Source organism: Patiria miniata, unplaced genomic scaffold, assembly GCF_015706575.1.
Source record: "Patiria miniata isolate m_02_andy unplaced genomic scaffold, ASM1570657v1 HiC_scaffold_20, whole genome shotgun sequence".
NCBI lineage: Eukaryota > Metazoa > Echinodermata > Asteroidea > Valvatida > Asterinidae > Patiria > Patiria miniata.
This window is the reverse complement of record NW_024037059.1, coordinates 26,469,271-26,489,288: the sequence shown is the minus strand read 5'-3', so window position 1 is coordinate 26,489,288 and position 20,018 is coordinate 26,469,271. Positions and strand designations below refer to the sequence as shown.

Here is a 20,018-nt window from a genome sequence, read left to right as displayed (position 1 = left end):
AATAAAGAAAATCTAATCAAAGCTCCTAATTGTTTGGCACAGCTTCTCTCCACATAATTAGTTTGAATGTTTGAGGTTTGAGGGATAGAGGCAAACGCCTGGCAACATATAAATGGTTCCAGGATCAAAAAGCCGACATCCTATTTACACAAGAAACACACTTCACAGAAGATACAGCAAATACTCATGATATGTATGACTGGCAAAATGGGAAAAGTTATCACTCATATGGCAACTCTTATAGTCGAGGTACCAGTATTTTAATTAGAGATTCAGCTAACATTGAGGTAAAAGATTCACATTGTGATTCGTTTGGAAGAATATGTTTAATTAATGCAATCCATGAAGATAAATGCATCTCATTTATGAATATTTATGCCCCTAACACTTGCAAAGAAAGGGTTCAATTCTTTAAAAAATTGGAGAAGTGGATCTTTAAATACATCCCCAATACCAATGAGTTAATATTAGGAGGTGATTTTAATTGCATACTTAACCACAGATGTGATAAAGAAGGAGGGATTAAACTACGAAAACAGGATACGATTTCACTGATAGATTTGTGTAAAAAGAAACATTTAACAGATATATGGAGAAATCAACATCCAGATACTTACCAGTACACTTTTAGAAAAAAGAATCCCAGTATAAAAACACGGATTGATTACTTTCTTATTTCAACCTCTCTTGTTGATGCAGTTACTTCGAGCGACATAAGACCAAGCATTAAAACCGATCACCAAGCGATTTCAGTTAAATTAGCTAGCAGCAAAGCTCAACGAGCGCCAGGCTATTGGAAATTCAATAGTTCCCTTCTTAACGATAAAATCTTTGTAGATAAAATGAAGTCATATTTGCATGAGTTAACGAATAACTTAGTAACGGAATTTGAAGATCAAAGATTCTGCTGGGAAATATGTAAATTAAAACTTAAAGAGTATGCCATAAATTATTCCAAAAAGAAGAAAAGGGTGGAAAATACAGTAAAAGAATTATTAATAACAAGGCTGAAAAACATGAATGACTGTGAAGAAGAATCAGAAGAGCAAAACAAACTTCAAACAACTTTAGAGATAATGTACGAGAAAGAAATAGCAGGACAAATGGTTCGGTCTCGAGAACAGTGGTATGAAGAGGGTGAACGAAACAGTAAATACTTTTTGGGACTTGAAAAGCGTAACGCATTGAGAAAAACTATTACAGAATTAAAGAATGAAAATAATAAAATAATCAGAGATGAAGTTGGCATACTCAATGAACAGAAAAAATTCTACCAAAGTCTGTACTCTTCAAACAGCGTAGAAATAAATGAAGTAAACCAATACTTAGATGATACTCAGTTTGATTTTGTGTTAAACGAAGAACAGAAAGAGGAATGTGAACGGGTTATTACCGAAGCAGAATATGAGAAAGCACTACAAAGTTTGAAAAAGAACAAAAGTCCTGGAACAGACGGTTTAACAGTTGAATTTTACCTTGCATTCTGGAAGCAACTTAAAAACCTCTTTGTGAATTCAATGAATAGAAGTTACCTAGAAGGGGAACTTTCGATATCCCAACGCCGTGCTATAATATCATTACTGTATAAAAAAGGTGAGCGAAACAATTTAAAAAATTGGAGACCAATCAGCCTTCTAAACATTGACTACAAAATAGCTGCTAAAGCATTAGCAAATCGACTGTCAGGCGTAATTGGAGATATCATTCAAGATGACCAGTCAGGCTACATCAAAGGAAGATTTATCGGAAATAGTATTAGGTTAATCGATGATGTTATTCATTTTAGCCAAGAAAGTAATAAAAATACTGCAATTCTTTTTTTAGATTACGAAAAGGCTTTTGACACTGTAGAATGGAGCTTCCTAATAAAAACACTAAAAAAGTTTAATTTTGGAAATAGCTTTATCAGTTGGATAAAAACAATGTATAAAAACATTCAAAGTACAATTATTAATAATAACTATATGTCTGAATTTTTCACATTGAAACATGGGCTTAGACAAGGTTGCCCTCTCTCAGCCTTATTGTTCCTAATCGTAGCAGAAGTTCTCGCGAACAGAATAAGAACAAACCATGAAATACATGGGGTACAATTACCAAACAAAACAAATCTTCGTATCTCTATGTATGCAGATGATACCACTCTTTTTATGTCAGACTCTAAATCAATCAACAACGCTCTTGACGTTGTTAAAGAATTTGGACGAATAGCAGGTCCAAAGCTGAACCTTCAAAAAACAACAGGACTTGTTATTGGCGATATTAATCTGGACCAGAATCTCCAAGAAACTATAAATTGGCAGCAAAGACCAATCAAAACACTAGGCGTTTACTTTGGAAAGAACATGTATGAATGCTATGAATTAATCTGGGAAGAAAAAATAACTAATTGTGCAAATTTAATTAACCAGTGGAAAAGACGCAACCTGACACTACCAGGTAAAGTAACCATTGTAAACAACTTGGCAATACCAATATTTACCTTTCTAGCATCAGTTATTCCAACCCCACAAAAACAAATTACAAAAATAGAAAATCTGATTTTTCCTTTCATCTGGCAAGGGAAAATAGATAAGATTTCTAGAAAAACTTTGATTCGTGGTTTAGATGAAGGAGGTCTAAATCTAATTGACTTTGAATCACACAATGCAGCGCTAAAATGCAACTGGATCATTAAATTGATTAACAAAAAAGCTGGTAAATGGACAAGCTTATGTGACTACTTCCTTAATCTATGTTGCCCTGATTTAGCTGTCCTAAATATGAACCTTAAAAATACAAAATGTTTTTCAAATCTTCCAGGTAAATTACCGCAATTTTACAAAGAGATAATACTCTGCTGGCAGAAACTGAACAAACAAAAGAAAACGCAAGCAGATTTATCCCGAACTGAGATAAAGACACAAGTACTTTGGGGTAATCAACACATAAAGTATAACGACAAACCTTTGTTCTTCAGAAATTGGATCAAATCCAATATCATTTATGTAAATGACATTTTGAATGAAAAGGGCGAACTCTCCATCAGGTATGTGAGTGGTAAACTAATTAGCAAACAGAACTGGCTAGTTGAAATGTATATACTAAAGAAGGCCCTACCCAAAGTATGGTTAACAAAACTCTTAAATAAAGATAACATTCCAACTGAAAGGCATGTTCATATCAGTGAAAAACTCGGTAAGTTGGAAAATATAAACACAAAAAAAATGTATAAGATTTTACTCGAGTATAAAAGTAAAACACCTGTCGCACAAGAGCGTTGGAACGAAATACTGCAGACTGAAGGACTCAATTGGAATTCAGTGTGGAAACAAAAAGTTATGAATGTAAAAGAAGCCAAATTAAGGAATTTTAACTTCAAGTTAATACATCGCATTATGCCAACCAAATACTTACTGTATAAATGGAAAATCAAAGATAGCCCACTATGCAGCCTGTGTAATACCGTAGATGATTATGAACACGTATTTATTTCTTGTGCACACACAGTTAAATTTTGGAATCAATTTATTAAGTATTATCAATCAGTAACAAAGCATTGTTATAACTTTCCATCAATGTCAGATTTAATACTAAACCCGGACTTTGACCTTGAAACAAATTTGATTACTACAATAGCGATGTTTTCTATATTAAAAGTTAGACTGACAGCATACCAAAACAATACATGGAATAGCACTTTTTATATTTTTTTACGCGAACTCGTTTTTAGAGCTAAATTACAAAAGACAAATAAGAAGTTTTGGAATTGTTTCTTGTAAAATTCAACACTCCGCCAAACACTTAAATGACATTGTACCCTGGTCAGGCTTCCCCAACAACCTGGACATCGACTGCGGAGTGCAACCAGAGCGTAAAATATCTAACTACACATGTATTATTTTGTTAAAAGTTATGTTAATTGCGTTTTCCTGTTGGATACATTTTAAAGCCACTTTTGGAATGGAATGTACGTGTCGTTATATGAAGGTTTAGTTAAATGTCATATTTATTATAGAATAATACAGGTTTGATTATCGCAAAGAATGTCAACTGTTTTCAAATGAACTCAAAGTTATATTTATAAATATATAGATATACATTGTTTTGTTAAAATCATTGTGTTTTGATGGAATGTAAGTGCCCCTTTCTTAAAGCTATTAGATCATATTTAATAGAGAATAATACAGGTGTGTATTTTGTTGTAATGTAAAGCGGAATTAAAAAAAAAAAAAAAAAAAAAATCCTGAGACGAAAAAAAAAAAAAAAAAAAAAAAAAAAAAAATACGCCTTTGTTTACATGTGCTATGGCAGGTTACCAGTCTGTAGCATGTAGCATTGCTACAGGATTTGTGGTAAGAGTCCCCATGTCTCAAAAGTTGCTCCATATGCCTATCTAAGATGATCAGCAAGTTGGGTCAAAGGTCGCCTAGTGGTCACTAGTGGTTCTTCAAAAATACAAAATGCTTTTGCTCCCACAGTCTGTATCCAATTAGTCTCAAACTTGGTCAGTTACATGTCTGAACAAGGCCTCGTCATATAGGTTTTACACATAATTTGGCCAATGGTCACCTAATGGTCACTAGGGGTCATTTTACACAATGATTTTTTTATGCAACATTCTTGAGCTGATTTGAACCACTTTCTTTAATTATATCCTTCGCCCCGTACAGGATTTTAGCGGATTTAAGGCAGTGGTCACTCAGTGGTCACTCGGTGGTCGTTTCATGGAAACGCCGATTTGTCCTTTCCCAACGTGATTTTCAACACACATACGTCCCATTCATACGTTCCAGTCGTTACTGAGCCATTCATGTCCCAAAAAACCACACCACATAGGTACAATGAGGTAAAAGGTACGATTACTTTGTGGTCAGCAGCGACAATACTGGCTGGCATCGCACGTCCTTGTGTTGTTTGAACGTAGATTCGGGTTTCTAAAATCTCACTGACGAGATCTATACGAAGTCAAGCCGTGGTGCACTAAATAAGATGACGAAAACGCGATTTGAAAATTAAAAATGAGACCTTGAACTTGGCTGGTGTGTATATTGCTTTGAAGTAATCTTGGATGATAAAAAAAAAAAAAAAAAAAAAAAAAAAGTCTGGCCACCAAGAAGTTTGATGTCACTGGGGACAGTGAGTTTGGCGGTTTTGAGACAACATCTTTCATTGAAAAAAAAAAAACGTTTTCATTTTGCCGACGCGCATTGCTGCGGCGACGCGCGCGCATACCAGAAACCGGAGACTTTTTTGGGGCCTAATGCGAGGCCACTCATGTAGAGATAATTGAGAGGCTCAGAGACCAATCACTTATTAGAGGCTAATTTAACGAGAGGTCCAGCATATGACATGATTCTGTGTAAATAAATCAATTAGTAATGGAGGTCATTGACTGTTGTGTACTAAATTGTCTGTCCTTGTCCAGGAGGTTGAGGGGCGTGGGTGAGTGCTGCTACGCGTATAGGGCGGTATATTTCCATCCAAACGGGCCTGCATTCCCGGCTGCTGGGGTACTGATCCCAAGCTAGGTTGTCTGGGTAAAGGGACGGATCGGGTGACAGATATACCCGCCACAGTATTAAATAGTCACATGCTTTAACCTCTTCGATAATCGTTGGGTAACACTTATGGTGGGATTAATACAATTCTAAAAGTCTGTGTTTTACGAACTCCAATTAGAAAAAGAGAGACAGAGATTGCCCTTTATTTTGTTGCTTATGCCAGCGATTGTGCAATATTATTATAACCTTTGAATTTCCTTTTTTTCTCGGACTTTGTTGTACAGATTATTATCTTGACCTTTGCCCAAACGTTACGACCATTGTTTATTTTACAGGCCTTTTGCAGAAACCATCGATAGAACTCGGACACCGAGAGTGCACACACAGCAGTCTATTCGCATCGTGTAAAAAAACTGTGCACAGAAATTTGTTATGAATAATTTTTTTGTGCAACATCAGTGTGCGACATCAGAAACACATGGTAAGAAGAACTTTGAAATGCTGAATTTCCTTTTTTGGCAAAACGGTAAGAAATTCATGTGGTGGATTGGTTGGATTTGTTGAACTACCTAACAACGGACTGACTGCCTGAAGTTTACTGCTCTGATGAGTACATGCAGTATAATATTTTTATATACCCTGGTGAGGTTTCTTCTTAGTTCCCTGATTAAACGATCCAATGACGTCTCTTAATAGATCCTTGGTTGATACAAACGACACAATCAAAAATAGAACACGACGCAGTAAATTGCCCTGCCCGGCCTTCGTCCAATCGTGTATTACTAAATTATGCCTACTTGACTTTCAACGCTGTTAAGTGTCTGCTTTGTTATGCGACCTTGCTTGGCATCTAGAACAACACTAAGTTATTCATCGGTTTCAGGAAGTGACATATTTGTATCAATTTTTTAAACAATAAGGACTAAAGACCGCAATGAAACGCGACAAATTCTGAGCCCGGTATAGCCGACATGGTGTGCCCATCATTAGCAGGGTCCTGCTGCGGATGGTTGCGTTGGGTCGTGCAATTCACGACTTTCGGTCAGTTTTTCCTAACTCTTGGACCCCTGTTCAACTTCAGTATACCATTCCAGAGTCATTTTCTTTCTATTCTCTAGACGGACGTCTGATAACATCGAGAAGCAGCGACGGTGAAGGCTTCGCATTCTGAGGCTGCATGGTACGGCCGATATGGTGTGCCTATCAGGGTCCCGTTGCGGATGGTGGCGTTGGGTCGTCACATCCGCGACTTTCGGTCAGTTTTTCTTCACTCTTGGACCCCTGTACAACTTCAGCATACTGTTTGTGAGCCTGCAGGAGGATTTCCATTCCAGCTCGGCATTGACAGGTTAGTACGGAAATACGATCCAGGGAGATGAGAAATTGATTCGGGTATGCCTGATGCAGGCTAGAGCCGGGCCGTTCGTGGACCGCGTTGCCAAGTAGCGTTTGGAAACAAAGAGCCGCCATAAAAAAGACCGCAGGCCTGAAGCGGTGAATCAAGGTTTGCAAGACAGAGTGATGACGTCATTAAGGGATCTTAATGAGAGAGAAAAAATGGGGGGGGGGGCAATATGCTATATTGGTCAGTAGGAGGGGCCTGATTATTTAGATTTCACGATTCCGTAGACTATAGAAAGGGGACGAATAGCATCGATTTAAAAACAGTCTCTAATTCTCTTCTATAGTTGTTTAATGCCTACTAAAAGAATATTTGTTCAGGTAAAAAAGAAACCTCAGGGTAATTTTATAATCCCCATTTCGCTTTCAGGTTGGCTAGGGTCTCTGTCAATTGCACTGACTTGTCTTGCTAGTCCTCTCTGCTCTTTCCTTACACACAAGCTGAGCAGTCGAACCGTCGCCATCTTGGGAGTGATTGCCTTCTGCGCAGGACTGTTGACGACGTCATTCGTTCCCGTGCCAACACTGGGATACGCGTTCTTCACGTTTTCGATCTTGACGGGAGTGGGCGTCAACCTGGCCACGAATGCTTCCTTGGCCCTGCTGCTGGACTGGTTTGCCAAGGCGAACTTCTCGCGGGCGAGTGCCCTCGCTCTAATGGGATCCACAGCCGGTAAATTTGAAGATAGTTTCCCACAACTATGTAGACATACACAGTTTTTCCTTGTCTTCTAAAGAACGAATCCAATTTCTAGCGATGAGACGTTAATGATTGTTTGACTCATTCAAATAATGCACTAATATATTCTAGTCTACTAGACTAATTTATATTTCATTTTAATGGCAATTTTCTTTGTTAATCTGTCTGATATGCAGGTATGCTTGCCTTTAGCCCATTGTTGACAGCCTTAATAACTCACTACGGATGGCGTAATGCGCTGAGAATTCTCAGCGGTGGAATACTCGTGATCGGGATAGCTGACGGTCTGCTGCTGGCTGACCCACCATCAACCCAGGACTACGCTGGGGCGCCCGATGAGTCTCCTGGTGATGAGAAACATGAATTGGAGAGCATGGTCCCGGGGAAGCAGGTTCATGATGACGGCTGCATTGAAGGGACTGACGATGAAGCAAGAGAAACTGACGACAAAACCACCGACAACGAGGAAGCAAACATTTCAAATCAAGGATCTCTCGAAGTTGGAGAAGAGAGACATTTTCGTGGAAGACTGATTAGTGCTTTAACGAACCCTGAGGCTTGGGCGTGGTACTTGGCTTCGGTTTTCTCATTCGTGGGCTGGACTTTCTTCAATACTAATTACGTACGTTTCCCAACAATCCAAATATTGGGGAAATGTTGCCTTTTTCTAAGGAGCTTTGGTTTTATAACTGTGGTAATTGAGGTCCAGTATTGTTTCTGATCAGAATTATACAATTCAAGACAAATATAACTGGAAGGTAATCTCAAGTCGTCTGTTGAAATTGTACAGAAGACATTTTTTTGCCCTATGTGGGAATCAATGGTGCTCAGTCATCTGCTAATGATGTTGGTTAAGAATCAACGTAAAGTTTCTAAACCACCATCTCTTGAGATTACCATGTTTGACATATTCTTTGTATTATTTGTACGTTTTTCCATGTTTTTCTCCGTAACCGGAAGTGCCTTATCATTTGAAAGTAGAAGACATGTGAACTCGCTTTGAAACGATGTTAGCCTCTTGCTAGATTGTAACTTACAAAAAATACTGGTGATGTCTTAAATTGCCTTGTAATATGAAATTGGTAAAAGATATGCTCCTGCTTTCAACGATGTTTTAAAAAGAAAATTACCACTCTGCATTTTTCTATTCCATTTTTCTATCATTCTATAACACAACATAAAAAATACAACAAAATATTGCCGAAACAGCCCTGTGTTTGTCCACAAACATAAATTTGGTTTATTTTTCCCTTCTTTTGGTGAAGGGTAATGTTTCTCGAACGCACAACAAAACAAAATTGCTTTGGTTCTTGCAGGCTAGTTTTATGGACGGACTTGGTCTGGACAGCAACCGTATTGCCTCCGTCATCGTGTACTTTGCTTTGGGGGAACTTGGCGGGAAGGTCCTGATAGCCGTAATTGGAGATCGTCTGCCTTTCTTGTATCTTTATCTATTGATGGCCTCATGTCTCTTTGGAACCGTCGTTCTGGGGTTTCTGACCATTGCCAAGACGTTTGGAGTGATGGCGCTTCTTGCAGTGGGTAAGTCAAGGCATGTTCTCAGTTTTTTTTTAGTGCAAGACAACAGCTTATCTCTTAATTATTGCTACTTCGAGATACTTAGGGACCATATAGAAATGGTAGGCATTATTGAGAGCGTGTTCCGGATGCTCGGATTTTGGGTGCAACGTTTGAAATGAAATCGAGATCCTAGAATATTGTTTTCTCAGAATGTACAGCATCTACCCATCAGGTTACCTGTTAAGCACCCGTCTTTACAGAGTTTCAAAAAAAATTGCCACTCGCTCGCTGATGAAGCAAAACGATAGAATGCACATCAAGACAATTAAAGGCCGCTCCATGTTGGCTGATATTGTCTTTCAACGAAAATTCTCGAAGCGGTCAAACATTTTCCATTATTCGTTCTGGCATATAGCGTGAACACTGTGTCACACAACTTTATAACGTCCGTGGAATGTTTGATTCACATTGTTCGGTTTGTTTGTCTTATGCTTGTTTGTTTGTTATGGCTTCTAGTTTCTGGGGTTCTACGGTCAGGCGTCTTTGCGACACAATTTACAGCCGCAGCTGAACTTTTCCACGAGCAGTATGGCACTAACGGTGTAATGGTAATGTCGTTAGTTCCCTCCGGAATCGGAATTCTGATCAGTGCACCGTTAGCGGGTAAATACGTCCAACACATAGGTGTACATGTTATTTCAACTAGAGAAAGAGTTTATTAGACACAAAAAGTACCATTCGGTACAGTGCTGTCGTATAGGATTACCCTGTAACGCCGGTGAATGTGCTAAATCTGGCCCATTGTACACAGATACAAGAACAGTCTCCTCCATGCAGTGTGAACACACAGCCTGAATTATTGAAAAGAATTGTGTGCATTCAGTGAGCAGCTATACTATATGTTGCGTTGTCTAGCATAAGTGCTTATTTTCTTCTCTTTTCTTTTTGCTAGGTGCAATCTATGACGTCACAGGTGACTACGTTCTTAGTCTTCTTGTCATTGCCGCCCTCTTCCTTTGCGCTTCAGCGGCCTTGATTTTTATTCCAGTAAGGAGGAGAATTAATCAGGCCGTGCATGTTGTGTAAACACGCCCACCCTCTATACGAATTTGTAGATTGTGTCCCGAATTTCGTTTCAAAAATAATAACGAATCCTGGCACGTCATCACTGTACACTCCCGAGGCCCCCTTCAATGGAGAAACTATTGTGCACCCTAATGTACAAAGTAACTTCCCCGTGACGGATTATCAGAACGATAGCTACAATCCCGGCCAAAATGGTTGGGACACTTCCTGAGCCTGCCACGGTCACCCACTCCCCCGCTCCCCCGGTCAATGTTGTTCTCTCCAGCTGATGGAGCACACAACGCGCAATGAGAGACAACATTGAACGGGGGGGGGGGCAGTGAGATTTGGCCAGGATTGTAGCTCAGTGCTTTTGCCATAGCTGGGGTTCCAGCTGATGGAGCACACACCGTGCAATGAGAGACAACATTGAACGGGGGGGGGGGGGGTCCAGCGAGATTTGGCCAGGATTGTAGCTCAGTGCTTTTGCCATAGCTGGGGTTCCAGCTGATGGAGCACACACCGCGCAATGAGAGACAACATTGAACGGGGGGTTGGGGGCCCAGTAAGATTTGGCCAGGATTGTAGCTCAGTGCTTTTGCCATAGCTCGGGTTCCCACGGTGAAAAAAGGAATGGCATAATAATGGCTTACGATAATATGAATAGAACAGAATCCGTAATTTTTAAGCAAACATGCCATGGGTCCCATCAAAGTGCCCGATATTTTAAACAGAAACGGCCCAAGCCTCAACATTATACCGCTGCTTTTCTCAATGTGCAATTAATCGAAAGTACAGTTCATTCTTTCCGCAAAATTATTTCAGTAATTAGGAATCCACGATGTCCGCATGGTCTATAGATTCGGCAGAGAAATGAGCCTCTGGTTTTTATATTCATGCATATTCAGGATGTATTTTAAGGGTGGAGCGCTGTGGTCCAATGTTAACGGTGTTCGACTCGGGTGCCGTGGTACGCGGATTCGAACCCTGATGGGGAACATGATGCTTGTGTTTTGGGGCAAGACACTTTACTACTATTGCCTCTCTCCACCCAGGAGTATATATGGGTACCGGTGAAGGTAGAGACCAGAATACGATCAGCTCCAGCTGCTGCAAAAACTGGTCTCGTAGCCTGACGAACAGAGGTAATATTGTTGAAGCGTTTGAGACCTTTGGTATAAAGCGCTATATAAGCACTACATTACTGTTATCATTTTAGCGATCTTTTTTATGATTTCCGATTTGGATTTGTTGACTGCCTTGATTATTAAACGTAGACCTAATAAGAATCGGTATCTTTTGAGTGGATTTATTGTTGTTGGCTGGATCTGTTGTGGATCATGTAGTAGTTGGTCTCGGAAATAGAATTAAAAACCACAGGAGACTAAAAGTTTCCCTCTTAGATCGCTCCTTGCAAAAAAGAATGAACACAGAATGAACTATCTGTTTGTTATATAAAATTCTTGAAATTATTTTAGTTAGCTGGTCTCCACTACAGTATACGTGTATGTACCCAGGCAAGGGCGGATCCGGGGGGGCCAAAGGGGGCCATGGGCCCCCCCCCCCAAAAAAAAAAAAACGAAACCAATTTTTTTTTTTTTATGTGACATCGCATAAAGGCAGGCAATGAGTACACCACCATCTTTTCCTCAAAAAAACATTGGTTAAAGTGGTCAGAAATTGCCTCAGATCGCACCACAGAGCATCTAGAATCCAAAAATATTTCGGGGCCCTTAAGCGGGCCCCGAACCCCACGCCGTAATTTTTTGGACCCAAAAAAAAATTGCGTTCTGGATCCGCCCTTGACATGGGCGCGTGTCATGTTTACTTCCCGAACGCGCGGTGGAATCGGCAAATGAAGTGATCAAATTTTGATCATGACTAAGGGAATAAATGTGTGCTCCGGAGGTTTTTATCACTCGTTTAATACCGCTTAGAGTCTGGGTGCTGATAATTACCCGAGCCGGAGGCGAGGGTAATTATCAGCACCCAGACTCTAAGCGGTATTAAACAGAGTGATAAATACCGACCGAGCACATATTTATTCCCATTCATAAATACCTTATTCCGTAAAAAAAATATCAAATAATTCGTTCAAAAAATCCCGATTTTGTTCAACAAGTTTACTTCATGCTTTTTGAAACATCCCTCTAGCAAAATAATGGAGTGTTCAGCTGGCGAGTAAGATGTAAACAACCCTTTTATGGAGATTGACGCGCGCGTAACATGTTCTGCGCGATGTCACGCAGAACGCACCTGGGGCGTTGCGTTTTGAATTTAGAACTATGAAATTCTGACTCGCTTGTAGTGTTGTGCATGCCTACGTGAGGATTGTGAACGTTCAACCAATGAAACGGTAAGAGGCACTGGATTTTTAGGAGTCCACATTTTATTGTGACACTGGAAAAGTGTTTAAGACCAGCTAGCCATGTCTTTATCATCCGTTTAAGACCGGCCACGTGACGGGCTCTCGACCAATAGGAATAGCTAAACTGTCTGAGGTATTTATGAATATAAGGTATAGTAAAAAGTCCAGGCCCTTCTTATCCCCCCCCCCCTTGACAGCGCCAGCAAGCGGTGATTACACCATTCCCCAATGTGCATTCTCCCTTGCCGCTGGCCCAGGCTGCGCACCGCTTGCTTTTATCATGTAAACATTTTCCTTGATGATCATCGAATCCTCATTCATGAACCAGCAATATTTCAACATATTAGGGACTCTGTCACAATATAATGAAGTAGAGAGATCAAGTTTTGTTATGAAACTTGGCGTAATTTAGGATTTTCAGCTCAGCTCTCCGTTGCTCATGAAATTTGATGGAGGCCCTCTTGCGTTCACATTGAGAAAGTTTATTTGACATGTCGCTTTGAATCACGGTGTTTTCATCATAATTACTGGTCAAAGTTTTCTGTCCTTGTTTTTAATTGTTTAATTGTTTCCCCAACGTGCTGTCTCCCTTGCGGCTGGCCTGCGCACCGCTCGCTTTTAACAGAATAAAACCGTCCTATATGCTATGGAAACATGCATTCTGAGCCATGCTGTTACTTAGGTCAATATTGGTCAAGTGACTCATTGGTTTGTTAAAAGTAGGCCAGGGGAAGTGGAAGAAATTTTTGACCATTTGTGACCCGTTTTAAACAGCAGGTGAGTTAAAGGAGTGACTCGAACCCGGGTGTTGGTGTGTTTATTTATTTATTCTCACATCACACTCCAGCGGCCCCCACACAAAGAGCAAGTCAAATTTCCAGGAGGGAAACTTTAAAAGTCTCATGTGGGTTTTGAATTCTATTGCCGATCGAGTCCAACAACTGCATGATCCACAACACAGGTCAACAACAATAAATCCACTCAAAAAGATACCAATTCTTATTAGGAGGCCTGCGTTTAATAATCAAGACACTCAAAAATCTAAATCGGAAATCCTAAAGATCGCTAAAATAATAATAATAATGTGGCGCTTATATAGCGCTTTATACGTTAGGCCTCAAAGCGCTTCACCATTATTACCCCTGTTCGGCAGGCCACGAGACCAGTTTCTGCAGATGAGCGTATTCTGGTCTCTACCTTTACATGTACCCATATATACTCCTGGGTGGAGAGCGGCAATTGTAGTAAAGTGTCTTGCCCAAGAACACAAGCATCATGTTCGCCGCCAGGGTTCGAACCCGCGTACCACGGCACGTGAGTCGAACAGCGTAAACATTGGACCACAGCGCTCCAGCCTGAAAATACACCCCGACTATATGGTGCATAAAAACCAAACACTCATTTCTTTTTCTCTGCCGAATCTATAGACCATGTGGACATCGTGGATTCTTAATTACTGAAGTAATATGCGGAAAGATGGAATTGTACTTTCGATTAATTGCACATTGAGAAAAGCAGCGGTATAATGTTGATGCATGGGCCGTGTCTACACTTTGATGGGGCCCATGGCATGTTCGCTTATAAATGACGTATTCAAACACAACTTATTTCAGTGTGTTGTAGCCATAGTTTCGTAAACAATTATCATGCTATCATTTGTATCACCGTGGGACCCTCTTCAATGGCAAAAGCACTGTGCTATAACTAATTACCTATTTTCTTCGATAATCGTTCGCTAAGAGTGATACGGTGGGACTAATTCAAGTCTGTGTTTTTACGAACTGCTATTAGAAAGAAAGACAAAAATTGCATTTGATTTTGTTGATTATGCCAGCAATTGTGGAATAACCTTTGAATTTTCTCTCTTTTTTGGGTCAGACTTTATCGTATTATCTTGACCTTTGCTCAAACGTTAGGTTCATTGTTTACTTTAAAGGTTTTTATGCAGAAACCGGACACCGAGAGTGCACACACAGCAGTCTATTCGCATCATGTTAACAACTGTGCAAAGAAATTAGTCATGCATAATTATTTTGTGCAACATCAGTTAGCGACATCAGAAACTCATGGTAAGAAGCACTTTGAAATGCCGGATCTCCTTTTGGCAAAACGGTAGGAAATTCATGTAGTGGCTTGGTTGGATGGTGTGGAACAAGCAAACCTCGGATTCACTGCCTGAAGTCCTTTTATTGCTTTAATGTGTACATGCAGTAGTACGCTGGCGAAGTTTCTCGTAGTCTAGTTCCCTGATTATTAATCAAATGACGTCTCTTAATAGATGGTTGGTTGGTTGGTATAGACGTCACATTCAAAAATTGAACACGACGCAGTCCGGCCTTCGTCCGATCGTATGTCAATAATTATGCCTATATATATACTTGAGTTTCAACGCTGTTACATGTCTGTGTCGTCATGCAGCCTTGACATCTACTGTACCTAAGTTTAATATTCGTCAGATACGTCGGAATCTTTTGGTCTGGGAACAACACTAGTTTTCCCAGGAATGTATCGGTTTCAGGAAGTGACACATTTTATAAATTTTTGAACAGGACTAAGGACTGAAGACCGAAATGAAATGCTGCGACAGTAACGGATGTGTATTCTGAGGCTGGTACAGACGACATGGTGTGCCCATCAGGGTCCCGTTGCGGATGGTGGCGTTGGGTCGTCACATTCGCGACTTTCGGTCTGTTTGTCTTAACTCGTGGACTCCAGTACAGCTTCAGCATACTGTTTGTGAGCCTGCAGGAGGATTTCCATTCCAGCTCGGCGTTGACAGGTTAGTACGGAAATACGATCCAGCGAGATGAGAACTCGATTTGGGTATGTCTGATGCTGGCTACAGCCGGGGCATTCGCAGTCGTTGCCAAGCAGCGTTTGGAAACTAAAGCGCTGCCAAAAAAACAGTCTGCGTGCGTAAAGCGATGAATCAAGGTTTGCAAGGTTGGTGACGTTTATATTTAGGGATTTTTTTTGCATTATGTTAACATTGGTTAGTCGCAGGGGCCTGACTTCTTTAGATTTCCGATTCCAGACTAACCAGGGGACGAGTAGCATCTACATTGTATTTAAAAACAGTGTCTCCTCTTTTAGTGGTAAAAATATTAAAGAGTGTCTGCTAAAAGAATTATTGTGAAGGTACAACAAGTATGCTTTAGGATTATTTTATATAATGCCTGTTTCGCTTTCAGGTTGGCTAGGGTCTCTGTCAATTGCACTGACTTGTCTTGCTAGTCCTCTCTGCTCTCTCCTTACAAACAAGCTGAGCAGTCGTACCGTCGCCATCTTGGGAGTGATTGCCTTCTGCGCAGGACTGTTGACGACGTCATTCGTTCCCGTGCCAACGCTGGGATACATGTTCTTCACGTTTTCGATCTTGACGGGCGTGGGCTCCAACCTAGCTACGAATTCCTCCTTGGCCCTGCTGCTGGACTGGTTTGCCAAGGCGAACTTCTCGCGGGCAAGCGCCCTCGCTCTAATGGGATCCACAGCCGGTAAATGCGATGATAGTTTCCCACAACTATGTAGACACACAGTTTTTCCTTGTCTTTTATAGAACTAAACGCAGTTTGATCCAATTTCTAGCGATTAGAGTTATTAAAAGTCGGTAGAGACGTGAACGTTAATGATTGACTCCATAATGCACTGGCGTGGACCTTATACAGAAAGGAACTGTATGATTTATTCTATATAGTGTACTATATTCTAGTCTACTGTAGACTATTTTAATGTTATTGTAATTGCAAATTGCTCTGTTAATCTGTCTGATATGCAGGTATGCTTGCCTTTAGCCCTTTGTTGACAGCCTTAATAACTCACTACGGATGGCGTAATGCGCTGAGAATTCTCAGCGGTGGAATACTCGTGATCGGGATAGCTGACGGTCTGCTGCTGGCTGACCCACCATCAACCGACGACTACGCTAGGGCGCCCGATGAATCTCCTGGTGTTGAGAAACATGAATTGGAGAGCATGGTCCAGGGGAAGCAGGTTCATGATGACGGCTGCATTGAAGGGACTGACGATGAAGCAAGAGAAACTGACGATAAAACTACCAACAATGAGGAAGCACACATTTCAAATCAAGGATCTCTCGAAGTTGGAGCTGAGAGACATTTTCGTGGAAGGCTGATTAGTGCTTTAACGAACCCTGAGGCTTGGGCGTGGTACTTGGCTTCGGTTTTCTCATACTCGGGCTGGACTTTCTTCAATATTAATTACGTACGTTTCCCACAAATCCACATGTAGGGGAAATTTTTAACCTTTTGGGGCATGTTTAGTTGAATAGCTTTGGTTTTTGAGGAGGTTCAATATTGCTTCTTTTCAGAATTGTAAAATTTCAGAAGAATGTAACTGGAAGGTAATCTCAAGTCGTCAGTAAAAATGTTACAGAAGATTGGTTTTGCCTTATGTGTTAGAATCAATGGTGCTCAGTCATCTATTTATGCAGTTGTACAATTAAGTATCAACGTAATACTTCTGAACCACCATCTCAAAATAATATAACCACACATCAACTGTTAAATTCTAAACTATAACATACTAATCTATAAGTTTGGGATTACCAAGTTTGATACATGAACAATTTGTAATATTTGTGCCATTTAGGTCTCGTCTATAGACGGTTTGTACATACGGTTTGTGCAGTTTCTTTCGGTGAGGTACAACACCTTCCCCCCCCCCCCCCCCCGTCGTCTCTACCCAACTTTGGTAAGCCAACGTTCTCGATCTGATCGGCTCAAAGTTCGAATATAAAAGTAAACTTTGGGTTTTTTTTTCTTGCAGGCTAGTTTGATGCACGGACTTGCTCTGGATAGCAACCAAATTGCCTCCGTCATCGTGTACTTTGCTTTGGCGGAACTTGGCGGGAAGTTCCTCATAGCCGTGATTGGAGATCGTCTGCCTTTCTTGTATCTTTATCTATTGATGGCCTCATGTCTCCTGGGAACCGTCGTTCTGGGGTTGATGACAATTGCCAAGACGTTTGGTGTGATGGTGCTTCTTGCAGTGGGTAAATCAAGGCATGTTCTCAGGTTTTTAGCCCAAGACAACAACTTATCTCTTAATTATTGCTACTTCGAGATACTTAGGGACCATATAGAAATGGTAGGCATTCTGTTATTGAGAGCGTGTTCCGGATGCTCGGATTTGGGGTGCAACTTTTGAATTGAAATCGAGATCCTAGAATATTGTTTTCTCGGAATGTACAGCATATACCCATCAGGTTACCTGTTAAGCACCCGTCTTTACAGAGTTTCAAAAAAAAAATTGCCACTCGCTCGCTGATGAAGCAAAACGATAGAATGCACATCAAGACAATTAAAGGCAGCTCCATGTTGGCTGATATTGTCTTCCAACGAAAAGTCTCGAAACGGTCAAACATTTCCATTATTCGTTCTGGCATATAGCCTAAACACTGTGTCACACAACTTTATAACGTCCGTGGAATGTTTGATTCACATTGTTCGGTTTGTTTGTCTTATGTTTGTTTGTTTGTTTGTTTGTTTGTTATGGCTTCTAGTTTCTGGGGTTCTACGGTCAGGCGTCTTTGCGACACAATTTACAGCCCCAGCTGAACTTTTCCACGAGCAGTATGGCACTAATGGTGTCATGGTTATGACGTTAGTTCCCTCTGGAATCGGAGTTCTGATCAGTGCACCGTTAGCGGGTAATTCAAGGTCCAACACATAGGTGTACATGTTATTTCAACTAGAGAAAGAGTTTATTAGACACAAAAAGTACCATTCGGTAATACATGTAATACCTTTTTTTCACTCATTGACCTACTCACCAGGCAGTGCTGTCGTATAGGATTACCCTGTAACGCCGGTGAATGTGCTAAATCTGGCCCATTGTACACAGATACAAGAACAGTCTCCTCCATGCAGTGTGAACACACAGCCTGAATTATTGAAAAGAATTGTGTGCATTCAGTGAGCAGCTTTACTATGTTACGTTGTCTAGCATAAGTGCTTATTTTCTTCTCTTTTCTTTTTGCTAGGTGCAATCTATGACGTCACAGGTGACTACGTTCTTAGTCTTCTTGTCATTGCCGCCCTCTTCGTTTGCGCTTTAGCGGCCTTGATTTTTATTCCAGTAAGGAGGAGAATTAATCAGGCCGTGCATGTTGTGTAAACTCGCCCACCCTCTATACGAATTTGGAGATTGTGTCCCGAATTTCGTTTCAAAAATAATAACGAATCCTGGCACGTCATCACTGTACACTCCCGAGGCCCCCTTCAATGGAGAAACTATTGTGCACCCTAATGTACAAAGTAACTTCCCCGTGACGGATTATCAGAACGATAGCTACAATCCCGGCCAAAATGGTTGGGACACTTCCTGAGCCTGCCACGGTCACCCACTCCCCCGCTCCCCGGTCAATGTTGTTCTCTCCAGCTGATGGAGCACACAACGCGCAATGAGAGACAACATTGAACGGGGGGGGGGGGGCAGTGAGATTTGGCCAGGATTGTAGCTCAGTGCTTTTGCCATAGCTGGGGTTCCAGCTGATGGAGCACACACCGTACAATGAGAGACAACATTGAACGGGGGGGGTCCAGCGAGATTTGGCCAGGATTGTAGCTCAGTGCTTTTTGCCATAGCTGGGGTTCCCACGGTGAAAAAGGGATAGCATAATAATGGTTTACGATAATATGAATAGAACAGAATCCGTAATTTTTAAGCAAACATGCCATGGGTCCCATCAAAGTGCCCGATATTTTAAACAGAAACGGCCCAAGCCTCAACATTATACCGCTGCTTTTCTCAATGTGCAATTAATCGAAAGTACAGTTCATTCTTTCCGCACAATCAGTAATTAGGAATCCACGATATCCGCATGGTCTATAGATTCAGCAGAAAAATGAGCGTCTGGTTTTTATATTCATGCATATTCAGGGTGTATTTTAAGGGTGGAGCGCTGTGGTCCAATGTTAACGGTGTTCGACTCAGGTGCCGTGGTACGCGGATTCGACCCCTGACGGGGAACATGATGCTTGTGTTTTGGGGCAAGACACTTTACTACTATTGCCTTTCTCCACCCAGGAGTATATTATGAGTACCGGTGAAGGTAGAGACCAGAATACGCTCAGCTCCAGCTGCTGCAAAAACTGGTCTCGTGGCCTGACGAACAGAGGTAATATTGTTGAAGCGCTTTGAGACCTTTGGTATAAAGCGCTATATATCAGCACCACATTACTGTTATCATTTTAGCGATCTTTTTTTATGATTTCCGATTTGGATTTCTTGACTGCCTTGATTATTAAACGTGGACCTCCTAATGAGAATTGGTATCTTTTGAGTGGATTTAGTGTTGTTGGCTGGATCTGTTGTGGATCATGCAGTAGTTGGACTCGGAAATAGAATTAAAAACCACAGGAGACTTAAAGTTTCCCCCTTAGATCGTTCCTTGCAAAACAGAATTAACACTGAATGAACTTTGTTTATTATATAAAATTCTTGAAATTATTTTAGTTAG

General features: G+C 40.9%; 2 protein-coding genes across 5 annotated transcripts; both read left to right on the top strand.

Moving 5' to 3' along the window:
- The first annotated feature begins 5,792 nt into the window (after positions 1-5,792).
- On the top strand, positions 5,793-14,531 carry LOC119728355 (monocarboxylate transporter 13-like). Of its 3 annotated transcripts, XM_038200570.1 has the most exons (8): positions 5,793-5,964; positions 6,602-6,831; positions 7,255-7,557; positions 7,761-8,206; positions 8,901-9,126; positions 9,622-9,713; positions 10,058-10,152; positions 14,475-14,531. In XM_038200570.1, exons 2-7 carry the CDS (start codon positions 6,675-6,677, stop codon positions 10,139-10,141), a joined length of 1,308 nt encoding a protein of 435 aa, XP_038056498.1. In that variant the 5' UTR covers positions 5,793-5,964; positions 6,602-6,674; the 3' UTR covers positions 10,142-10,152; positions 14,475-14,531. The 3 variants fall into 3 exon arrangements, with proteins under 3 accessions (XP_038056498.1, XP_038056497.1, XP_038056496.1); XM_038200569.1 differs by lacking the exon at positions 14,475-14,531 and having other exon boundaries at positions 5,795-5,964; positions 10,058-10,433; XM_038200568.1 differs by lacking the exon at positions 14,475-14,531 and having other exon boundaries at positions 5,798-5,964; positions 9,622-9,768; positions 10,058-10,433.
- On the top strand, positions 14,519-18,907 carry LOC119728353 (monocarboxylate transporter 14-like). Of its 2 annotated transcripts, XM_038200562.1 has the most exons (7): positions 14,519-14,607; positions 15,088-15,317; positions 15,730-16,032; positions 16,314-16,759; positions 17,324-17,549; positions 18,060-18,206; positions 18,540-18,906. In XM_038200562.1, exons 2-7 carry the CDS (start codon positions 15,161-15,163, stop codon positions 18,671-18,673), a joined length of 1,413 nt encoding a protein of 470 aa, XP_038056490.1. In that variant the 5' UTR covers positions 14,519-14,607; positions 15,088-15,160; the 3' UTR covers positions 18,674-18,906. The 2 variants fall into 2 exon arrangements, with proteins under 2 accessions (XP_038056490.1, XP_038056491.1); XM_038200563.1 differs by lacking the exon at positions 18,060-18,206 and having other exon boundaries at positions 18,540-18,907.
- The last annotated feature ends 1,111 nt before the right edge of the window (positions 18,908-20,018 follow it).